The sequence below is a fragment of the Sciurus carolinensis genome, chromosome 16, assembly GCF_902686445.1.
Source record: "Sciurus carolinensis chromosome 16, mSciCar1.2, whole genome shotgun sequence".
Taxonomy (NCBI): domain Eukaryota; kingdom Metazoa; phylum Chordata; class Mammalia; order Rodentia; family Sciuridae; genus Sciurus; species Sciurus carolinensis.
The window spans coordinates 131,287-149,228 of record NC_062228.1 but is presented as its reverse complement, the minus strand read 5'-3'; the positions used below and the strand labels follow the sequence as shown (position 1 = coordinate 149,228).

Sequence of the window (17,942 nt, the reverse complement as noted above, 5' to 3'; positions counted from 1 at the left end):
TTCACTCCCTTGTGGCAAGCGCCCACACGGGCCTCTCTATGTCAGTCCGAATTCCTGGTCAGCACGGCGGCAGGCGCATAGAAAGTGGCGTGGCTTCTGCAGTTCCACAGAACCACCACCTAACCGACCAACCCAAGTCCACGAAGGGACCACGCGGCGAGACAGGCACCAAGGCCGGTCCTCCGCTGGGTAGGCGCGTCGTAGCCCTGCAGCAGCCGTGCGCGGGTGGGGCCGGCGTCCGCCTCTGTGCGCCGATTCCCGCGGAGGACCCGGGAAACCGGGGTCTTGGTTGGTGCCGGGTCTGCCCTCGGCTCGGATGCGGGGCAACGCGGGGCGGCGGGGCGGACGCCAGCGAGGAAGCCAGCGCCTGCACCGCGCCCCGCTGCGCACGCGCGAGCCCGCCTGAGCTCTGGAGCCTCGGGCGGCGGCGCGCCACGACCCCTCTGCGTCTGCGCGGCGTCTGCGCGCGCCCCGGCGGCGCGAGGTCGCAGGTGGGCGATGTCTCACCGGCTGTCGGCGGCCCGCAGTCTGGCAGCGGCCGGGCGGCTCTCGGCGCTGTGGCGATGCGGCGGCGGCGGCGGGAGGGCTGGGCTTGGCGCGAGGGCCCTCGGCACCACTCAGCAGGTGAGCAGGCAGGCGCTGCCCGCCGGTGCCAGGCGGCGGGGCGGGGGCCGCGCTGGCGCGCGCCGCCGTGACGCCATCATGCTGCGCCGGCCGCGGGCGCCCGGGTTCCCACGTCGCCGCTGCGTGCTGCGGAGCGGGCCGGGAGGCACTGCGCGGGCCTGGCCCGCACCGCCAGCCTGGCGTCCTTCGCGGCCCGGCGCAGTGCCACCCCCGCTGCGTCCGCAGAGTCGCCCTGCTAGCCAGACGCGGTGGGGCACTGAGGGTGTCGTAAAGGGCCGCGGGGTTCTCCGTCCAGCTCGGGACGGCCCGGGCCCCCGAGGGCTTGCGCTGAGCTTCGTACTCCTGTCCATCGTACTGGTGTGACCGCACCGTACAGCAGAGGACGCGTAAGCAGCGTTCCATGTGTTAAAGTTGCTTTGTTGCGGGAAACAGACTGGACGAGAAGCAACAAGCAGCATTCGGAGAGGAGCAGAACTTTATTTTACACTGTCTTCCCAGAGGAAAACAAAAACTCTGGGAAAATTCTGAGTCCTGAGCCTCAGTTTCTCACAATATTTTTAGGCTATTTGACGTCATCTTAGACCCATTCTATCACTGGGGTTTTTCCTCTTTTAAAAAAAATTTCCTAATCTATGCGACTGAACGCCTTGTGCAGGGTCTTTAACATAAAGCATGCTCACAGAACAGATAAGAAGAAAATCTCCTCACAGGAATGTGTTACTTTTCAGGAGGAGGTAGTCAGACTCTTAGGGCAGTTACTGACAATGCATAAGGTAGGGACCCATGGTAAATTAGGCTTCCTGGAGAAAGAATGAGAGAGGGGAGCGGAACTGACCTCTTCCCCAGGTTGGTCTTATGCCATAACGTTTTTTGTAATTTCATTTCACAACCAGGTCTGGTTTTGCCATCACAGTTTTGCCCCAGTGGACAGCAACCACATTGAATTCTGTTCTAATACACTAGTACAGTTTTTGATTTTTAATCCTGGAAAATTATGGTTTTCAGACCACAGTAAAAGAAGGATTCCATGGGATGGTTTTCTGTTCTGTCTTCAGAATGAATTTTTCGCTGGGTGCGGTAGTGCAGGCCTATGATCCCAGTGACTTAGGAGGCTGAGACAGGAGGCTCTCGAGTACAAAGCCAGCCTCAGCAACAGCAAGGCACTAAGCAACCCAGTGAGACCCTATATCTAAATAAAATGCAAAACAGGACTGGGGGTGTGGATCAGTGGCCAAGAGCCCCTGAGTTCAGTCCCTGGTACCAAAAAAAGAGAGAAGGGCAGCAAACTATCTGAACCCACTCCTGTCTCTTGGAACCACTGTGAGAAAATGCTACACTGTGTTGCAGAGGCAGGTCATCTGCTAATTCTTTCTCCTTTTTCAGTGCCTCCAAGGGGTCAGCTTTCAGTAGCCAACTGTGCAGGGGAGACTGGCGCCATTTTCCTGGTGGCTGTGTTCAGAACCACCCAAAGGTATCTGCCAGTCTTTGCTGTATTAGCAGTGTGAGGTTTACAGGAACCAGTGAAGCTTCTTCAGAGTGTCTCCTCCCTCAGTGATAAACCAGGGGGCAGGGGGCATGACAACTAGAGATCCCCATTGCCACCTTTTCTAGTTTGTATATTGAGCCATACTACATTGTCTTCATGCCTTAACTGTTCTGCTATCAGCGAGACTGGAAAAAAACTCTTTCAGAAGGAAGGTGCTTGGTGAATCTTTTGGAAGGCGTAGGTGCAAACCTTTGTTTCTGCAGGACCAGCCAAGCCTCATATTAAAAAGTAAAATGGGTGATATGTAGGCCGTAGTCATCTTGGAGCACATTCATCCCTTAGAGACTTGCTCTGAAGAGCAGGCTGTGGTCCCGGGCTTAGTGCTCTCAAAAGCACCTAGAGATCTGGCAGGGGCTCTTCAGTTCTTATCCCAGTGTCAGGACCCGGGGCTGTGTGTTGAGTGGGTTAAGTGAGAAGCAAGGTTGAAGATAACTGGCTCATCTCTTACTTTCTCTGTCCCGATTTGACTGTAGTGTTGCTTTTCTGAGTGTGACTTTTTTTCATTTTGTCTCTAAGTGTTTGAGAAATTCTTTAAGAGGAGTGGAAGAAACACAGACTCAGAAAAATCAACAGTGCCAAAAAAAGGTAAAAAGGGTCATTTTGATAAACCAAAATGTTGAGTTTTACATCTGAGTATTTTTGAAGCTTCACTGATGATTGAGTGTGCCTTGGGACATGACAAGTAGGTGAACCTGCTTTCCTGGAGGTAAAACAGAGGCTGTGCAGATGAGAATGCTTGGAGCACATTTGTCCACAGCCTGTGTGGGTGAGCTTGACATTTTCACCTGTTTCTTGTTCTTCATCGCTCTGCACCCTGAAATCATCTTTTAAATTACATCATGATTTCATGATGTGGATTGAGTTTTGGGATCAGTGTAGTCAGTATTTGTCAAATGTGTTTCTCCTGCAAAGTGTCCTGCTTAGGCACCAGTGAGCATTAAGTAGGAAGAAACAGGTAGAAGCATCCTGGGAGGTGTGTCAACATGCTTTGCTATGAACAGAACATTTCTTTGAAAACTTGTGTTTTGTCCTTAAAATTTGTATGAATTTTTACTCCCTCATAATTCTTTGTCCTTCCTGTGGTCATCCTGGCCTTCTCTAGTCTTGCATGGAATTGTTTTGGATTGTTGGTGTGGCAGTGTATATGGAAGGGGCCTATGTCCTGGCTTGTTTTGTCCTGAAACTTGTATGATTGTTGTAGGAGGGGCTCATAGAACTCTACTTCCTAATGTTGTCTGCAGTCACAGGTGTACCTGTGGGACCAGGTTTTTCTGAGCAGAGGTGAACTCTGCCTGAGAGATGGTGGCATGTCTTCTGATTCTCTTGAACAGGGATTGCCTATGCCAGCCTGCCTCTTGCTTGTCTTTCTTCCTTTCTCTCCCTTAATTACAGCCATGGGTGTTATTAGCTAAAAAAGATTTGTCATTGAAGCTCAACTCTGAAGCCAGCAAGGGGAAACTGGAGGGATTTTAGATGTATCTGAAGCTACTTCTCAGCAGTAACTCCTGGCATCTTCCTTTTCCTGTTTGTTTCTGAAAGACACCAGGGTAATTAAAATTTTATGTTGGAAAATGTTTTTCTGTTCTCTGAGTCCTCTTTCTATGAAAAAGTATATAAAATTTTTTTCTGAAGTCAGACTTTGTTTTTTCCTAGAAACTGATGAACCAAAGAATGCTGGGCCTGGAGGAGAGGGAAGCAAGAGAGGAGGGAAGCAGGATGGCTTTTCCTGGTGGAAACGGATGCAGAAGGTTTGTGCATCTCAGTGTGCCAGAACCAGACACCTGTCACTTCTTCAGGGGGTGCTGTTGCTGCACAGCTGAGGCTGCATCACACTTGTCTCCGTCTTTTCCTGCCATAACAAAATACCTTAGACTGGATAGTTTTTAAATGGTTTGAAAATTATTCTTCACAATTATGGAAGCTGGGAAGTGCAAGGTCAAGGTGCTGGCAGGTCCATTGTCTGGTGAGGCCTTGCTCTCAGCTTCCAGATGGAAGTACCTTGAACGTGACTGCCTTTAGTGGGGCCAGTACTGTGTCTTCACATGGAAGAAGGGACAGGCTTCCCTCTGGCCCTTTAATAAGAGCACTAATCCCATCCATGAGGGTGGACCCCTTGTGGTGTTGTCACCAAGTCCCTGCCTCTTACTGTCGTCACCTTGGGGGTTGAGTTCCAACTTGAGTTTTGGAGGGACTCACACAGAGATTTAACTTTTTAAAATATGCCGATTTCTGGGCTGGAGTTGTGGCTTGGTGGTAGCGTGTTTACCTAGCACACGTGAGGGTGCTCAACACCACATAAAAATAAGAAAATAAAGGTATTGTGTCCACCTACAACTATATATATGTAAATTTATATAATTTTATAAAAAATAAATTATATAATTTTATAAATTTAAATTTATATAAATTTTATAATTTTATACACACACACATAGTGCCAATTTCTGTCTGCACCTTCAGAGTTGCAGGTAAGAGACCCTGCTGTGTGATGCTGCAGAGGCAGAGCTCTTGGTAGGTTTCCTGCTTTTCCTGGGGCCTCTGGTGAGCAGCAGTTTTTATCTGCTGTGCACTATGTGAAGGTCTTTCCTGCTGAGAGCAGCAACTGGGCTTCTCCACATACCTGGGCTCCCTTGGGTACCGTAGGAGGGCAGGATTAGATGACTTCAACATATGAAGAGAGAAGTTGCCTTTTTTGTGACAGCTCAGGGTTAGGGCTCTGGCTTAACTAAGCCAGGTCCTAGGTCTGACTTCTGGCACATACAATCAGATTCGTGAAAAACGAGCATACAATCAAAGGAAAGAAACCCTGTGTTTAGGGGGCTGGGGAGATAGCTCAGTTGGTAGAGTGCTTGCCTTGTAAGCATAAGGCCCTGGGTTCGATCCCCACCACCCCAAAAAAAAAAAAAAGAAACCCTGTGTTTAATTGTAAGATGTGTTATTTTTTCTTCTACAGGGCGAGTTCCCCTGGGATGACAAGGATTTCCAAAACCTGGCTGTTTTGGGTGCAGGTGTATCTGTGGGATTTTTCTACTTCTATTTTCGAGATCCTGGAAAAGAGATCACCTGGAAGCACTTTGTACAGTATTACCTGGCCAGAGGTCTGGTGAGGGAACTTATGTCTATCTGGAAAGGTGCTGTGGTGGTTTGCCCTTGCCGGAGATGGGTGGTGCCTGAGGAGGCCACATTGAAAGTCATTCCTGCTGGTGGATGTCCTGCAGGACTCAGTTTTGTTTTTCCAGGAGCTAACCCAGCAGAACAGTGTCAGGCCCACTTTATGGCTGTGTGGATACTGCTGTACATCATGACCTAACTTTGTCTTTTTTTTAGCTTTGTCTTCTAAACTTAGTTCTGTTTTTCCACTGATCTTTGACTTTTGTTCTCATCCCTGATTCCGGTTTTTTCCTTTCCCCTTACTTTCTGCTGCCTGCTAGCCAGCTGTTGACAGTGGGCTTTGGCTTGTTATCTGCAGAGGAGCATGTGGCACCAGCAGAGCCTCTCGTGTGTGTTTGTCTCCTGGAATGCTGAGGTTGGGTGCAGTACTGCTCAGGCTTCAGTGTAAGAACAAGTGCCTTCCCTCAGTTGCCCTCAGAAGAGTGCTGACTGAATGATGCATTATTAAGAGCTAAACTTCTGTGTGATGATGTCTCTAGGAAATGCCTGTTTCCCCGTCAAGGTCTGTGGCCACAGCCTTTGTGTCTGACCACAGAGCCCATGCCTATCTTCAGAGGGACCCTCGGGAACTGTCCCTACAATAGTAAGGGGCGGAGCTGCTGTTAGCCCTTCCTTGCCTGCGGATCTGCTACCTGTAGGTGTGGCTGTGAGGGTGAGACAGGTGTGGTGAGCCCAGGAAGCCTTCCTGTGCATGGGCTGGACAGCTTTCAGCACTTCCGCGAGGTCTTTTCCAAGTGTCTGATGTGACAGTGATGCGTTGTGTTATTGTGGTGGGAGAGGGCGCGGCCCTACGTCTTCGCTTCTGGAGCAGTGATGACACTGTCCTTGCTGTAAGGAGACAAGTCAAGTCGCTCTTCTGAGTTGCCTCTCTGAGGGGCAGGCTAGCCTGCGGTGTGGTTGTGTGGTGGTGGCAGCAGCTGGGAGCTGCAGACTGCACTTTCACCTTCCTTGGCACTGCATCCCTGTGCTGCCTGCAGCCAGCTGGCAGGGTTTGTCTGAATCAGCTCTGTGTTTAAGACTTTGCTGTACTCTCGTGTAAGACCTAGTCGTATTTCTTTTGGTTTTTAAGCCAGTCTGGCATGAGAGTGCTCAGGTATACCAGATTGTAGGAATTGTTTCCTGTTGATTAAAATGGAAATGAATTCAGGAAAACAAAACTTGAATTGAGCTGTGAGTGTGTGTGTGGGTGCAGATGGGCCTGGGCTGCACTGTCCAGGGTCTGCCTGACTGTCCTGCTTGGCCTTAGTCGTCTGGTTCTTTTTCTCAGGTGGACCGGCTGGAGGTCGTGAACAAACAGTTCGTGCGTGTCATCCCTGCCCCTGGAATGTCTTCTGAGGTGAGGGTTGGTTTCAGGCCGGGTGCCCCACACATGGCTCCCCTCCCCCCATGACATAAAGTATGGTTTTTAATTTTTTTAGTAAGATGCCTCCCCTGTCGACCAGCAATCCCCATTGATGTAATGGCTTATCTCATTGACCTGTACTCATAGTCATGTCTTCAGGCAGGATAGGAGCTCTTAGGAGACTGTAACCAGGGTTCAGTTTTGCTAAGTAACATGTGAGAACCTCTTGACAAGGTTTGGGAGGAGAGAAGAATAAAAAGACAAAGACAGTAAGACAAAGGCAAACTCGGGCAGCCATCGTGGAATTTTGTCTAGAACTTAAAGCCTGTGATTTTTGTGGGGCCAGAACTGAGGGAGCGCCTGCTGCTTATGTAGTTATAATTGGAGCTCACCACAGTGTGGGGTTCGTCCATTTGTGGAGATAGGGGCTAGGAGAAGAGGCTTAGGTGGAAGAGAAGTTGGTAAATGAGAGTGCAGGCCATGGACAGGTGTGTGTGTGTGTCAAGGTGAGTCTCAGTGGGACCCAGGGGTGCAACCTGAACTTGCTCTTGGTCTCTGCAGAAGTATGTATGGTTTAACATCGGCAGTGTTGACACCTTTGAGCGAAACCTGGAATCTGCTCAGTGGGAGCTGGGGATTGAGCCAGCTGACCAGGCTGCTGTGATCTACACCACTGAGAGTGACGGGTGAGTGGCAGGGGTGAGGTGGACATGAGGCACTCCACTCTCGGGCCTCTGATTCTAAACACAAATTGTGTTTAATCCATTTGGAATTTTTCCCCCCACGTATGTCATAGTGTCTGCTGATCCTTACAATGTCTGTAGTAAAAGCATATATATTTATTAGGTCTGTTTTAATTTTTTAAATTTTTATTTACTTGTTTGAGATGGAGTCTCGCTGTGTTATCCAGGCAGGTCTCAAACTCCTGGGCTCAGGAGATCTTCCTGCCTTAGCCTCCTAATTAGCTGGGGCTACAGGCATATGCCATGGTTCCAGCTTAGGTCTTAATGAGAAGAAAATTGAAGCAAATAAATATTTAGCTAGGCAACCTTAAAAAAGTGTTGGATGGGAAGCATAAGACAAAGATGCTAGGTATTGTCGCATATCACTGTGGCACAGATTCCCTGAAGCTCTGGGGAGGCCTTTGAAGATCTGGCTGTGCAACAGAACCCTGCAAGAGCTCTTTGAGGCTGCTGCCATCCCTGCACCCTGACTCCTGCTGGCTCAGGAGGAGTCAGAAGTCCAGGTGAGAGGTCTCTGCTCACCGGCACTTGGATAGGCTTGCTTACCACAGCTCTTGCATCAGTCAGCTTGTGCTCTGAATCTGTGTTCCACCGCACAGTGTGTTCACGATGTGCTTGTGGACTTGAGGGCAGACCCATCTCAGATCCTCCTGTGTGTTCTGGGACAGAACCGAAGTATTGTCCTGCTGTCATATTTACTGCATAGGAACATCATTGTCCTGTCTTTGTGGCCCTTCCTCCAACTTGAAAACCGAGTGGGGGGAGTTCGAGCTCAGGACCAGGAGGGCGTAAAGAGTCAGTGTGGTAGTGGCTTAGTTGATTTCTTTACTTCTAGACAGGGCAGCGTCGGGATTGCGGTGGGAATGAGAAAGGTCTTACCATTTTCTGCTGCTGTGACAGAAGACGAGAGAATGGGTAATTTGTAAAGAAAAGAAATGTGTCTTACAGTCTGGAGTCTGATAGTTCAAGGCTGAAGAGCCATGTCTGGTGAGGGTCTTTTTGCTGTATTATAATGTACCAGGGAGAGAGGATGAGAGGGTGGGAGGCCAGGAAGGGGCAGGACTGAACTTTGCCTTTTTTATGACTGACCCATCCCCTAGAACTGACCTACTTCTCTTGTGGTGACCATAATCCCTTGATGAGGGCCCTGCCCTCAACATCAGTCACCTCTCGAAGGCCTTCCTGCTTAGTACTATGACAGTGGCAGTAAAGTTTCAACATGAGTTTGGGAGAGGACATTTGCACCCTGGCAGCAAGGCAGATAGGTCTGTGGAGGTGATTTGCAAGTTCTGGTGGCGAGGCCTACAGTGCCTCAGTCTCCTGCTGGAGCTCATAAGTGTCACTTGGGGTGCTGCCTGTGGCTAACTGGGTTTTCGTTTTCACTTCCTGAGTTGCCAGGACTATTGGTTGTATGTGGGTCTATCTTCTTGGAGTTGAGGGTGTATTCTACTGACTGAAAGTGACAAGAGCCACTTGGGTGGGGGGTGGCCTCAGGCTTCTAGAGAGTATGGGTGCTCTCCCTCTTTAGCTGAAAAGATAAAACAGAGGAGCAGGTATCATGTGGGCCTCACCTGTGAGGAGCTGCATGGGGCTGCAGCTTCTTCTGAGGGAGACGTGGGTCAGGGCAGGCAGCACCATCAGGACTGCGAAGGCCACATCTGTACCCGGAGCTTGACGCTCTGCAGGAAGAAACTGCCCTTTGTACAGCAAGTTCAGGAGTGTGCTCCTCTTCCTGCCGAAGGCGATGCTGCTGACTAATAAGTGGTCTCCTTGGTTCCCAGCTCTGTCCTGCGAAGCCTGATGTCCACTCTTCTCCTGATTGGAATCCTGCTCTGTGCTGTGAGAAGGGGGCCAGTGGGGGCCAGGTGCAGTGGACGAGGAGGGGGCCTCTTCAGTGTTGGCGTGATGACAGCCAAGATCCTGAAGCACAGGGTCGATGTGCGGTTTGCAGATGTGGCTGGTTGTGAGGAGGCCAAACTGGAAGTCATGGAGTTCGTGAATTTCCTGAAGAACCCCAAGCAGTATCAGGACTTAGGAGCCAAAATTCCAAAGGTATTGATTTCAGAAAACAGTCATGCTGAGTTCCACGTCAAAGCCAGAGATTGCTGTGGTTCAGAGAACGATTATCAAATGATTTTTTTCCCTGAGTTTATATTTTATTAATTACAATAGAGAATGAAAATAATTTGTAGAATAGCACAGTAAAAATCCTCTTCTATGTCAGACTTGAGACCACAAATCCTAAAATTCTATAACATTAGGTATATGAAATGGACACAGGAATAATACCTATTTAAAGTATGTGTGTTTTTTTTATTAATTTAAAACACAAGTGTACATTCCTTTACTGATCTTTATTAGATTCTAGTCACTGCTTTGAGTTTAGCTCCAATGATCAAAATCCTTTGTTAAGCTGGTTGTGGTGGCACATGCTTGTAATCCCAGTAGCTCAGGAAGCTGAGGCATGAGGATTCTGAGTTCAAAGCCAGCCACAGTGAGATAAGCCAATCTCAAAAAACAAAGGACAAATGATCTCGCTGATAAGTGGATGATTGTACATAGTGGGGGGTGGGAGGGAGGCAAGACTGGAGGAAGGAGGGACTGTATAGAGGGAAAAGAGGGGTGGAAGGGGTAGGGGGGAAGGAAAAAATAACAGAATGAATCAAACACCATTACCCTATGTAAGTGTATGATTACACAAATGGTGTGCCTCTACTTCATGTACAAACAGAGAAACAAGATGTACCCCACTTGTTTATGATAAAAAAAAAAAAGCCAGCCATAGCAACTTACTGAGGCCCTAAGCAACTTAGACCCAGTCTCTAAATATAATATAAAATATAAAATGGGTTGGGAATGTGGCTCAGTGGTTAAGTGCCCCTGAGTTTGATCCTCTGCAGTACCCCCAAATTCTTTGTTGAATTGTCCTGCATGAACCACATATTTTCTTTCTTTCTTTCTTTTTGTTACCAGGGATTGAACTCAGGGGTGCTTACCCATTGAGCCACATTCTCAGTCCTTTTTATAAATTTTTTAAAATTTATTTTTATTGTAAACAAATGGGATACATGTTGTTTCTGTTTGCACATGGAGTAACAGCATACCATTTGCATATTCATACATTTACATAGGGTAATGATGTTTGATTCATTCTGTTATTTTTTCCTTCCCCCCACCCCTCTCACCCCTCTTTTCCCTCTATACAGTCCCTCCTTCCTCCATTCTTGCCCCCCCTCCCACCCCCCATTATGTGTCATCACCCACTTAACAGCAAGATCATTCGTCCTTTGGTTTTTTGAAATTGGCTTATCTCACTTAGCATGATATTCTTCTCCAATTTCATCCATTTGCCTGCAAATGCCATAGTTTTATTATTCTTTATAGCTGAGTAATATATCCATTCATCAGCTGAAGGACATCTAGGTTGGTTCCATAATCTGCCTATTGTGAATTGAGCAGCTATGAACATTGATGTGACTGTATCTCTGTAGTATGCTGATTTTAAGTCCTTTGGGTATAGGCCGAGGAGTGGGATAGCTGGGTCAAATGGTGGGTCCATTCCAAGTTTTCTAAGGAATCTCCACACTGCTTTCCAGAGTGGCTGCACTAATTTGCAGCCCCACCAGCAATGTATGAGTGTACCTTTTTCCCCACATCCTCTCCAACACCTATTGTTGCTTGTATTCTTGATAATCGCCATTCTAATTGGGGTGAGATGGAATCTTAGTGTAGTTTTGATTTGCATTTCTCTTATTACTAAAGATGGTGAACACTTTTTCACTTGTTTGTTGATTGCTTTTAGATCTTCTTCTGTGAAGTGTCTGTTCATATCCTTAGCCCATTTGTTGATTGGGTTATTTGTATTCTTGGTGTAGAGTTTTTTGAGTTCTTTATATATTCTGGAAATTAGTGCTCTATCTGAAGTATGAGTGGCAAAGATATTCTCTCACTCTGTAGGCTCTCTCTTCGCATTGCTGATAGTTTCCTTTGCTGAGAGAAAGCTATTTAGTTTGAATCTATCCCAGTTATTGATTCTTGCTTTTATTTCTTGTGCTGTGGGAGTCCTGTTAAGGAAGTCTGATCCTAAGCCAACAAGGTGAAGATTTGGACCTACTTTTTCTCTATAAGATGCAGGGTCTCTGGTCTGATTTCAAGGTCCTTGATCCATTGTGAGTTGATTTTTGTGCAGGGTGAGAAATAGGGGTTTAGTTTCATTCTGTTGCATATGGATTTCCAGTTTTCCCAGCACCATTTGTTGAAGAGGCTATCTTTTCTCCATTGCATATTTTTGGTACCTTTGTCTAGTATGAGAAAATTGTATTTATTTGGGTTTGTGACTGTGTCCTCTATTCTGTACCATTGATCTACCTGTCTATTTTGGTGCCAATACCATGCTGGTTTTGTTACTATTGCTTTGTAGTATAGTTGAAGTTCTGGTATTGCGATACCCCCTGTTTCATTCTTCCTGCTAAGGATTGCTTTAGCTATTCTGGGTTTCTTATTCTTCCAGATGAATTTCATGATTGCTTGCTCTATTTCTGTAAGGTACGTCATTGGGACTTTAATTGGAATTGCATTGAATCTGTATAGCACTTTTGGTAGTATGGCCATTTTGACAATATTAATTCTGCCTATCCAAGAACATGGCAGATCCTTCCATTTTCTAAGGTCTTCCTTAATTTCTTTCTTCAATGTTTTGTAGTTTTCATTGTAGAGATCTTTTACCTCTTTGGTTAGATTGATTCCCAAGTATTTTATTTTTTTTGAGGCTATTGCAAATGGAGTTGTTTTCCTCATTTCCCTTTCAGTTGTTTCGTCACTTGCATATAAAAATGCTTTAGATTTATGCGTGTTGATTTTATAGCCTGCTATTTTGCTGAATTCATTGATGAGGTCTAGAAGTTTTCTGGAGGAGGTTTATGGATCCTCTAAATATAGAATCATGTCATCAGCAAATAGTGACAGCTTAAGTCCTCTTTTCCTATTCGTATCCCTTTAATTTCTTTGGTCTGCCTAATTGCTCTGGCTAGAGTTTTGAGGACAATGTTGAATAGAAGTGGTGAAAGAGGACATCCCTGTCTTGTTCCCATTTTTAAAGGGAATGGTTTTTCTCCACTAAGAATGATGTTGGCCATGGGCTTAGCAAAAATAGCCTTAACAATGTTCAGGTATGTTCCTACTATCCCTATTTTTTCTAGTGTTTTGAGCATGAAGGGGTGTTGTATTTTGTTGAACGCTTTTTCTGCATCAATTGAAATAACCATGTGATTCTTATCCTTAAGTCTATTGACATGATGGATTACGTTTATTGATTTACAGATGTTAAACCATCCTTGCATTCCAGGGATGAACCCCACTTGATCGTGGTGCACAATTTTCTTAATATGTTTTTGGATTCGGTTTGCTAATATTTTGTTAAGGATCTTTGCATCTATATTCATCAAGGATATTGGTCTAAAATTTTCTTTCCTTGATGCGTCTTTTCCTGGTTTGGGTATGAGGGTGATATTAGCTTCATAGAATGAGTTTGGTAGGGTTCCCTCCTTTTCTATTTCCTGGAATACTTTGAGAAGTATTGGAATGAGTTCTTCTTTGAAGGTCTTGTAGAACTCGGCTGAGAATCCGTCTGGTCCTGGGCTTTTCTTGGATGGTAGGTTTTTAATGGCTTCTTCTATTTCATTGCTTGATATTGATCTGTTTAAATTGTGTATGTCCTCCTGGTTCAGTTTGGGAGGAGCATATGTCTCTAGAAATTTGTCAATGTCTTCGGTAGTTTCTATTTTGTTGGAATACAGATTTTCGAAGTAGCTTCCCTTTATGTTATGTATCTCAGTGGTGTCTGTCGTGATATTTCCTTTTTCATCACGGATTTTAGTAATTCGATTTTTCTCTTTCCTTCTCTTTGCTAGTGTGGCTAAGGGTTTGTCCATTTTGTTTACTTTTTCAAAGAACTAACTTTTTGTTTTGTCAAATTTTTTGAATTGTTTCTTTTGTTTCAATTTCATTGATTTCAGCTCTGATTTTAGTTATTTCCTGTCTTCTACTGCTTTTGCTGTTATTCTGTTCTTCTTTTTCTAGGGCTTTGAGCTGTAATGTTAGGTCATTTAGTTGTTGACTTTTCATTCTTTTCTTGAATGAGCTCCATGCAATGAATTTTCCTCTTAGTACCACTTTCATAGTGTCCCAGAGATTTTGATATGTTGTAGCGTCGTTCTCATTGACCTCTAAGAATTTTTTTATCTCCTCCTTGATGTTTTCTGTTATCCATGTTTCATTCAATAGCATATTATTTAGTCTCCAGGTGTTGGAGTAATTCCTGTTCTTTATTTTGTCATTGATTTCTACTCTCATTCCATTATGATCTGATAGAACACAAGGCAGTATCTCTATTTTTTTGCATTTCCTAAGGGCTGCTTTGTGGCATAACATATGGTCTATTTTCGAGAAGGTTCCATGTGCTGCTGAGAAGAAAGTGAATTCACTCATTGATGAATGGAATATTCTATATATGTCTATTAAGTCTAGGTCATTGATTGTGTTATTGAGTTCTGTGTTATTGGTTTTTGTTTGTAAGTTCTATCCAGTGGTGACAGTGGTGTGTTAAAGTCACCCAGAATTATTGTGTTGTGGTCTATTTGATTCCTGGGATTGAGAAGGATTTGTTTGATGTACAGGGATGCACCATTGTTTGGGACATAAATATTTACTATCGTTATGTCTTCTTGGTTTATGGTTCCCTTAAGCAGTATGAAATGTCCTTCTTTATCTCTTCTGACTAACTTTGGCTTGAAGTCCACTTTTCTGATATAAGGATGGAAACCCCTGCTTTTTTACTGAGTCCGTGTGCGTGGTAGGTTTTTTCCCATCCTTTCACCTTTAGTCTGTGAATGTCTTTTTCTATGAGGTGAGTCTCTTGCAGACAGCATATTGGTCCATTCTGCCAGTCTATGTCTTTTGATTGATGAGTTTAGGCCATTAACATTCAGGGTTATTATTGAGATATGATTCATATTCCCAGTCATTTGGGCTTATTTTTGGTTTTTAACTTGGCTTGGTTTCTCCTTTGAGTGGTTTTTCTCTAAGGTAGTTCCTCCTTTTGCTGACCTCCATTGTTGTTTTTCATTTCCTCCTCATGGAATATTTTGTTGAGAACATTCTGTAGCACAGGCTTTCTATTTGTAAATTCTTTTAACTTTTGTTTATCATGGAAGGATTTTATTTTATCTTCAAATCTGAAGGTTAGTTTTGCTGGGTATGGGATTCTTGGTTGGCAACCATGTTCTTTCAGAGCTTGAAATATGTTGTTCCAGTCCTTTCTAGCTTTTAGAGTCTGGGTTGAGAAGTCAGCTGCTATCCATGTTGGTCTCCCCCTATATGTAATCTGATGCTTTTCTCTCAGTCTTCAAAATTCTATCTTTATTTTGAATGTTAGGCATTTTCATTACAATGTGCCTTGGTGTGGATCTGTTGTGATTTTGTACATTTGGTGTTGTGTAAGCCTCTTGTATTTGATTTTCCATTTCAATCTTCAGGTTTGGAAATTTTCTGATATTATTTCATTGAATAGGTTGTTCATTCCTTTGATTTGTATCTCTGTGCCTTCCTCAATCCCAATAATTCTTAAATTTGGTCTTTTCATGATGTCTCATAGTTCTTGGAGATTCTGTTCATGATTTCTTACCATCTTCTCTGTTTGGACAACTTTATTTTCAAGATTAAATATTGGGATTCCGCCTTTGGGTCCCCTTCTTCCACCCGGGAGAAGTCTGCTTTTCCTTTTCTTTAATAAAGCTGTATTTTCCACTCTACATTTGCCTCGGCGTGCTTCTCCGGCGTTATACTTCAACACCTGAGGAAGCAGGACTCGTCACCGGGTAAAAAGCGGTATCAACATTTCCAGGTTGGAATACTCTCAGAACCAAGAGCCAGGACCTCCGAAAATTTCTCAGAACCAAGACCTGGAACCTTGGAGCAGATCTCAGAACCAAGATCTGGAGCCTTAACATAACTGCCCATCATTTGAATTTCAACATATTAAAAAAGGGGAAATGTGGGAAATCATCCTTCATCAGAATCAGGCTAGGTTGAGCCATGGGACACAGATGCCTGTTTTCTAGGAACTCCCAGGAAGCATGTAGTGCTGCATGGGAGTGGTTCCTGTGCCCTTCTGGAATATTCCCCCTTAAGAGAATGGCTCCCATAACTCCACTCTATCCTGTTCAACACAGAAGAAGCTCCTTCCAGTCCTTGTCCCCTTTGCCTGTGTATTATAAATAAAGGAGAGTTGGTCGAGTTGTTATAAAAGCCAAGAGCTGGTATGGTCAGATTTGTCATGACCCCTCTCATTTATTGAGTGTTTATTGAGTAGATAAGTTTTTTGGGTAATTGAGTGGCGTACAGTCAATATCCAACTCTGTCAGTTTACACTTTTCTCATCCATGCAGGATGTGGCAGAGGACCCCCACAGAAAAGCAGGCATCTTGCTTATATTTCATGCTTATCTCATTCTAACAGGGCTCTAACCTTTGAGTTGTTTTACAAGTTTATAAGCTGAAGGTAAAAGATAACGATACCTAATACCTGTCTATAGATCTAAATTGCATCTGGTAGATAGAAAACAGATCAATCTGCATTTCCACCCTGGTAGAAAAGGCCAGACTTATATATCTCTGTGAATTCATTTCAGCATTTTCAATCCAACTCTTGTAAGTTTTGGAATTTTGGAAATCATTGAACTGTTTATAACATCATACTTTTTCTTTTATTAATTGATGGTTTAAGTAATCTGCATTTGTCATCTTTCAAGTTTAACATTATTTGTAAGAATATCAAAATTTTCTTTTTAAATCAATTTTAACTGCTTAAATCATACAAAATGTTGATTAATAAACCATGACATATAGCATTTAATGCTTGATTCCTCTGAATGACTTACACCGTTAAAAAAGTGGATATAGTATATTGCTGCATGACTTTGGCTACTGGTGTCTTCAATAACTGTACAATATTATGCTGGTACAGATGTGTTCCAAGAGAAGAAAAGTTGCTAGAATAAAACTAAGTCATCAGTCAAGGAAAAAAAAAAAAAAAAAAAAAAAAAAAAAAAAAAAAAAAGATTAAATATTTTGTCTTCATTGTCTGAGGTTCTGTCTTCCAAGTGGTCTAGTCTTTTGGTGATGCTTTCCATCGAGTTTTTTATTTGGTTTATTGCTTCCTTCATTTCAAGGATTTCTGTTTGTTTGTTTTTTTTTGAGAATCTCTATCTCTTTGTTGAAATGATCTTTTGCTTCCTGCGGTTGTTCTTTCAGCTTATTGGTATTATCATTCATTGCCTGCATTTGCTCTCTTATCTCATCCTTTGCTTCGCGAATCATGTATAATCTGAAGTCCTTTTCTGACATTTCTTCTAACATACTGTCATTGGATTCTATTAATATAGAATCTAGATATGTTTGGATCATTTTATTCCCTTGTTTTTTCATGTTGTTCATGTATCTTCCCCTCTAGCAATACAGATCTGGGGTATTGCAGATTTCCCCCTATAGGCTTATAATGGCCCTATAGGTTTCCAAAACTTTTCTTTAAGGGGAGATCAATATTAGCAGTGCCCAATTCAGACACTATGCAATCCTAGACCAAATAGCCCCTAAGAGGACAATAACAATATTGTCATAATAAACAGAATGAGTTCAAATATTATCTTCAGTAAAACAAACAGATTTGCAATAAGGTCTGTATTTTCTGATGGAGGACAAAGAGGATGCAGAGGGATGTAGAATGTGGCTGTTAATGGGATAAGAAAAGAATATACAGAAGTTCTAGATAATAGAAAGGGTGAGAGTGTAATCAAAAGAAATTGGATGTTAGCATGCAAAAAAGGGAGAAAGAGACTGAGGGAACAGGTAAACAAAAGGAAAAGAGAGCAAGAAAAGTAAAGAAATAAAAACTTAAAATTGTTCAATAAGGAGAAAAAAAATCTACAGTATAACAGTCATATAGTAATGAAACCTCCCAGTGTTCAGTAGCCTGATGCATGAGAGGTACCTGACAATGAGCTTCAAATTTCCAGCAGGCGTCTCAGGATGGGATTTGCCCCACCTAGAGATCAGAGCTATGGCTTGCAGGATTATCCAAAATGGCCGCTCTGGCTTCCAAATGTGTTGGCAAATGGGGAGCTGCAGCTCAGGGTGTGGCCGTGGTCAGCTGGAGGTCCTGGAGGCGGGGTGTGGTCGGTCAGGCAGGGATCCTGGAGGCCGGGTGCTGTTGCTCCCTGTCGAGCAACAAAGTCCGATGTATCTCCTCAGGGCCCGCCTGAGGAGAATACAGGGCCGAGTGTCAGCGGCAATATAAACCCACCAGAGCCAGGAGGTCTATCAGCCCAGGAAGCACAGCAGGAACTCATTTATTGAGGGAGTTACACAGCTTTTATGTGGGGTGGGGGCTGGGAGGGAACCAATCAGCTTAAAGGTCAGCAAGGCACGGGGAATTCACGAGGGAGAGAGTCTCATAGGAGTAC

At 44.3% G+C, this 17,942-nt stretch overlaps 1 protein-coding gene across 1 annotated transcript in view; it reads left to right on the top strand.

Moving 5' to 3' along the window:
• The window catches only part of LOC124966576 (AFG3-like protein 1), a 38,736-nt gene continuing 20,794 nt past the window's right edge, over window positions 1-17,942 (top strand). Inside the window, 6 exon segments of the mRNA XM_047527948.1 lie at window positions 1-624; window positions 3,824-3,918; window positions 5,124-5,273; window positions 6,609-6,677; window positions 7,245-7,369; window positions 9,208-9,478. Of these exon segments, the coding sequence (XP_047383904.1) occupies window positions 39-624; window positions 3,824-3,918; window positions 5,124-5,273; window positions 6,609-6,677; window positions 7,245-7,369; window positions 9,208-9,478 (1,296 nt within the window). The 5' untranslated portion in view covers window positions 1-38.